General features: G+C 32.4%; 1 protein-coding gene across 1 annotated transcript; it reads right to left on the bottom strand.

Moving 5' to 3' along the window:
* Positions 1-266: 266 nt before the first annotated feature.
* Positions 267-2,960, bottom strand: LOC121123381 (uncharacterized). Its single transcript, XM_040718507.2, has 4 exons — positions 2,794-2,960; positions 2,672-2,734; positions 1,244-2,446; positions 267-1,176 (listed from the first exon to the last, which is right to left on the bottom strand). Exons 1-4 carry the CDS (start codon positions 2,855-2,857, stop codon positions 650-652), a joined length of 1,857 nt encoding a protein of 618 aa, XP_040574441.1. The 5' UTR covers positions 2,858-2,960; the 3' UTR covers positions 267-649.
* Positions 2,961-5,629: the final 2,669 nt, after the last annotated feature.

Raw genomic sequence — 5,629 nt, forward strand, 5'->3', positions numbered from 1 at the left:
AAATGATAAAAACCGTCATCTATGCTATAATCAAGGGCTTGTGCAAGATCTTATATATCATATATGATTCTTAAATTTTTTTGAAAAAATAATTTTTTGGAAAATAAATTTTAAATATTAAATTTTTTGACACAAAATTTCAAAAATCCAGTTATTTAAAAAAAAAAGTTTTTTGGAAAAAAATTTCAAAAATCAACAGCTATTTACAAAAAAATATTTTATTGGAAAAAACATTCAAAAATCCTCACCTATTCCAAAAAAAATAATTTTTTTGGAAAAAAATGTCAAAAATTTTATTTCAAATATTAAATTTAAAAAGTCTATAGCTATTTAGAAAAATAAATACTCTTGAAAAAATTTCTAAAATCCACAGCTTTTGATAAAAAATTATATTTTTATGTATAATTCAAATATCCACAGCTAAAAAAAAATTTAAACTTAAAAAAAAAATCGAAAATTTAATTTTCGAGTAAAAAGTCAAAAATTCCTTCATTTGGGGGGAGGGAGGCTACAGCCCCTCCAGCCCACCTCCTGTGGTCTCCCTGATAATATAAAACAACATCTTGTATGGGGAAAAAGATAAGCTAATAGGTAGGTTTTGCTACTTTGTTTTAAAGTTTCTGTTTTGTTTTGTACTAAAGATACGAATTTATTCATTTTTTAAAAAGAGCATGACTGGAGAATTTTTTCCTCTAAATAAGGTTTGAACTCGAGATAAGGCTCCTGGAAGGTTATTGATATTGGAAATTGGAGATACTGTGTTCCTTTGAGACTTAGTGTCATCTTTTAGTTTGATGGTGAGAGAATCAATATTATACTGATTCCCATAGTTTGGTTGATACCTTTCGAAAAAAAATGAGGTTTGTTCAGGCTCTGATATCCTTTCTAAAAGGATTTCCATAAGCGACATTTTCTTTTTGTTCGGCATTTGTCCTTTGATGCCGTTTATATTTTCACCTGCTTCCTTCAGCATCACTTTATTGGTTGAGGTTATTACTTTATAAAGATCATCAACGTTGCAATTATTTATTGAGTCCCCCGTGAGCTCTATGACTGAGAGAGCCACGGATTGTGCTACCTTGGTCAAAAACTCATAGCTTCGAGGATGGATTTTTTCATTGTCGAATGAATCGCACTTGTGGTGATAGCATTTCTTCATATAGCCCCGGTTACCACCTATTCATCAAAGCCATATAAATACAATATAAGCAAAGATATGAAATACCTATATTAAATTCAGTACCTGTATCCGTGATGAGTACTCCTGGAAAGGAATATGCCCTTTCGTTGTCATGATAGAACCAAAATCGGGCATGATCACTTGTGAGAAAGGTAACGTGATCTTTCAAGTCCTCTAGCTCCGGGAGGCTATTTTCTTTGAGAGATTTTAGATCTAGTTCAATGCACTTCACTTTAAGAAATGAACTGTCCAAGAGTTTCATATATTTTTTAAAGGTATAAGACAGTCTAATTTCTTCAGGTATATGCTTTCGAGAAATCACGGATATGAAATCTCCTTTTTCCTCATTATCCAATATTTCTTGAACCACATTCGGTATGATTGCGTCCCAATTATAGGGTATTCGTTGAGATCCTGGAGAGTCATCATAGTTACCAATGGTATCTAAAATATAAGCACCTCCAAGGTGTATTCCCTCATCAAAAAAATAGGGCTTTAAATAGGATCTGATAAATTCCAAGCTTCCATAGCTACCCTCTTCTTCTGAGTCAAAGGCTACAAACATGACAGAATGCTTATTTTTATAGCAAGCTGCTGATGTGAGGACAGAAGCAACCTCTAACAAAGCTGATAATCCAGAACTATTGTCTCCGAATCCAGACGTATCCTCCACCGTGTCCCAATGAGCTCCAATGATAATGGGCCTATCAAAAGTCGTTTTCCAATGCTCACCCGGTAAAATCCCGATTATATTTCCTCCACCACCTTCCTTGGAAATTTTCCCATCTTTATAAATGACTGGAACACCTTCATAAAATGACTGCATATACATTATGAGCCCTAAAGAACCCATTTTTTGAAATATGTACATGCCAATCTGTTCTTTCTCAATGGAGAGTTGACCTCTAGGAGAAATAAAAACCTTCTCGAGCATAAATTTTAAGATTTCTTTGTTCACTTGTAGTGGATTTTTAATCAACTCCTTTGGTGAAGTCATTCGAATCTTCTTTTCCATTGGATATGATTTTGCAAATAAATCAACATAAACAAGACCAGGACCCTGAGTGACACTTAAGTCCTTGAAAAAGTTTACTTCCATAAATGTGTCTTTAAATGGAAGAATTTTGTTGTAAATGGGATTGATGAGGTCTCGTGAGGGATCATGAAGTTGAGCACGGTATGGGAATACAATGGAATCATCTTTTAAACTGGGGATCACTGGAGTCAAATAGCGTTGAGTAAAGTTTCGAATGAAGCCCTCAAAATCTTTAAAGGAAGAAAAAATAAATACATTATAAAATCATATACACAGATGATGTGAATGGTTTCTGACCTCAACGTAAAGATGCCATCACTCGTAAATGAAAATATGGCACATCTATTATGTGTATGTAAATGTATGTGACAAGCTTTTATTTACAAATGCTTCTATCTTGTCGTTGATTCCAGAAACTTTTCAGTTCACCCTCACAGATTTATTAGTACACTTACCCGTAGTATTCTCTGAGGAGATTGAGAATTTACTCCTATGATTTGGAGGTCCATCGGCAATCACTATAAGGGGTATTCAATTTTAAAGTTAAGCCAATGTAAGGGATATACTAAAAACCTACCATGGGAACCCACATAATAAGTCCAAAGTGGTAGGGACAAAATAATAAGAGACCTCCGATGCATTTCTTTCTATAGGCACCACACAAAATTCATCAACTGCAAGGATTAAATAGTTCTTCCACACATATATACTTTTTAAAAAATAATAGCAATAACGTTTAAAAAATAAATAATAATAATAAAAAAGTTTCTAAGTCCGTGACCGGAGCAAATAGGTAGGAAAATAGGGGATGTGTTTTTGATAAAAAATAAATAAAAAAAAACCTGCCCAACATACGCAAGAAATTGTACGAAAAAGTACTGTATTATTTAATCCGCGTCTTATCTTACATGATTCCTTAGAAGGGTTCACAACAGTCAGTATTATGTAATATATAGGGGTTTCATCTGACGTCTGCATGATTGATGTCAGTAATTGGGGGTGGGAGTGGAAGGGGGGCGAACTAGCTTTATAACTATAAAAACACTTTTTTTCCATTTATGAAAATATAGAGAACTATTGGATACCAAAATGGGACTAACAAATATAAGGACTTACATCTTACTGGTTATTAAAATCCGTACAGCTAATGACTGTTAAATTATGACCATAGCGGTCATTAAAAATATGTTATTTCATCGTTCTACAGTCTTATGTCCACATCGTAGATAATGAATTAACTACATGTTAAAATAACAAATAAATAAGATGTTTTTTTTTTTTTAATTATCCAACTATATAAAGTAATTTTCAATGCAGATGTTAAGTCTTTTTTTATCATTAAAGCCATTTGATGAAGTTAAAATTCGTCCATTTTATTTGTTTAAAAAACATCCCCCATGGCCAGTTATTTAAATCCGGTGAATTTTGTAACTTCCCCGTTTTTTGGAATTGGTAATCTGAAGAATGAATTTTCTTTTCCTTAGCAGTTGTCATTCTTATTTAATTTTTGAGTAGTTTCCTAAATAGATGCAATTATATTCAAAACCTGATTGAAAATTCGTATGTGCTCATAAAAGACGGAGCGTAACCCTGAGGAGTAATAATTGTAAGTCCTTGTTTAACTCAGAGTAGATCAATTTCGGAGTAATTCAAGCAAATGTGTTTTCCTATTCTCCTTCCTTTTACGTCACAGAGGATTGTAGCTCATCTAATGAAACGTCATAAGCATTATTCTTTCTCTCCCCCAAATCATTGTTCGAATTGTCAGGGTTAACATGCAGATTTTCTGTTTCTTTTTTTTAACATACTCATTGTACACAGGATTTTCACCATTACCTATGACTCCCCTAGATAGCTCGCCTTCAATTATGACGTCAATGAAAATACTCTTTTGGTGGCTCTACGAATTCAAGACGAATACATTGTTGAGGCTACATTCTCTAAGAGTAGATATATTATTATATGATATTTATGAATGAAAGTATTTTCTTTTGGGGAATTACCAGAGTCAAGGTAGGAGGATAATTTATGAATTATGAAATGATTTACTACAGTGAAAATATATTGTGAAATTATTGTACATAAGCAAATAATTATAAGTACCGACTTTGTCATACCCTTAGGCATTAACTACAATCAATTTATGCTCAGATTAAAATAAAGATAACAATTAAAATGAACAGCTTTGGGCTAATAGTCAATACAATAAATTTTTCTAAGGGTCGATTAGATACATCTGGACGATTTTGAATCTGATTAAAATATGAATCTAGAGCAAATAGTAAGAACTAGTATTTTTTTAAGTTTGAGATTAGGTCTTCGATAACATATCAAATAAAATATCAGTGTAAAGGTAGAAAATTTAATCAAAATAATTATAAAATCTCTAAACCTCGTGGTTTTACATCAGCAGAACAATTTGTATTGTCTATTGCCCCACACCAACAATGGCTGTAAAGGATGAAAATTATGTTAGGAAATGCTACAAGCCAAAAAATGTTAAGAAACAGATCCCCATCCTAGTGGCTGAGGTAAAATGATCAATCCGGTCAAATTCTATAATCTTATCAGTACAACAACATCACAATCAGAGTCATTCAACTGTCTCTAAAACCATTAAATTCAGTTAAATAGAACATTTTCACTGACGTCACATATTTCATAATAAACTAAAAGTGAGGCCATATTATTGGCATGACTATTGTCATCAGAGTTATTAATTAAGGAGGGTTTCAATAGTTGAAAATATCGGATTTGAGTTAGAAAACAGCCGGCTAGCAAGGTTATAGGATCAGTATTCTGGGATACACATGGAATAATATTTATTGATTACTTCGAAAAGAGCCTCACCATCAACAACGATTAGTACACAGCATTGCAAGAGCGTTTCAAGGATGAAATCAGGAAAAACGGGTTTATTTGAAAAGGAAAAAAGTGTTATTTCATTACTGTGTCACAAATTGCTAAAAAGGATGTCAAAAATTGCACAGATTAGTGCATGAATTGCAGCCCAATCTGGCGTATTCTCCGAATTTGGCTCTCAGTAACTTTTTTTGTTCGCAGATCTCAAAAAATGCTAGCAGTGAAAAAATTCAGAGCTAATGTTTCAATAATCGTCAAAACTGAAATTAATTTTGATACTTACTATAAAAATGGCATCCGAAAATTGTATTACCTCTATAATAATTGTTGTATCGCATGTGAAATGTAATAATATAAAATAATAAAAAATTTCATACAAATGGCGTCACTGGAAGCATTGACCCCTTTGAACTGAGCTGTACAATACCTCAAATGTCTCCCTCTGTGTGAGCTTTGAATTTTAATAGAATATTATGAACTGATAGTAAAATATAGTAAATAGCTCAAATGCTATTAGTGGCAGGAAAAACAAAGGATTATTACAAAAATAA

The sequence above is a fragment of the Lepeophtheirus salmonis genome, chromosome 1, assembly GCF_016086655.4.
Source record: "Lepeophtheirus salmonis chromosome 1, UVic_Lsal_1.4, whole genome shotgun sequence".
Classification (NCBI taxonomy): domain Eukaryota; kingdom Metazoa; phylum Arthropoda; class Copepoda; order Siphonostomatoida; family Caligidae; genus Lepeophtheirus; species Lepeophtheirus salmonis.

Excerpts from the sequence above, each read along its gene's own strand:
- LOC121123381 (XM_040718507.2), bottom strand. The coding sequence starts at position 2,857 with ATGCATCGGAGGTCTCTTATTATTTTGTCCCTACCACTTTGGACTTAT. Across the intron at positions 2,735-2,793 it reads TTATTATGTGGGTTCCCATG|TGATTGCCGATGGACCTCCA; the intron begins GTAGGTTTTTAG and ends TACCCCTTATAG. Across the intron at positions 1,177-1,243 it reads AGTACTCATCACGGATACAG|GTGGTAACCGGGGCTATATG; the intron begins GTACTGAATTTA and ends TTTGATGAATAG.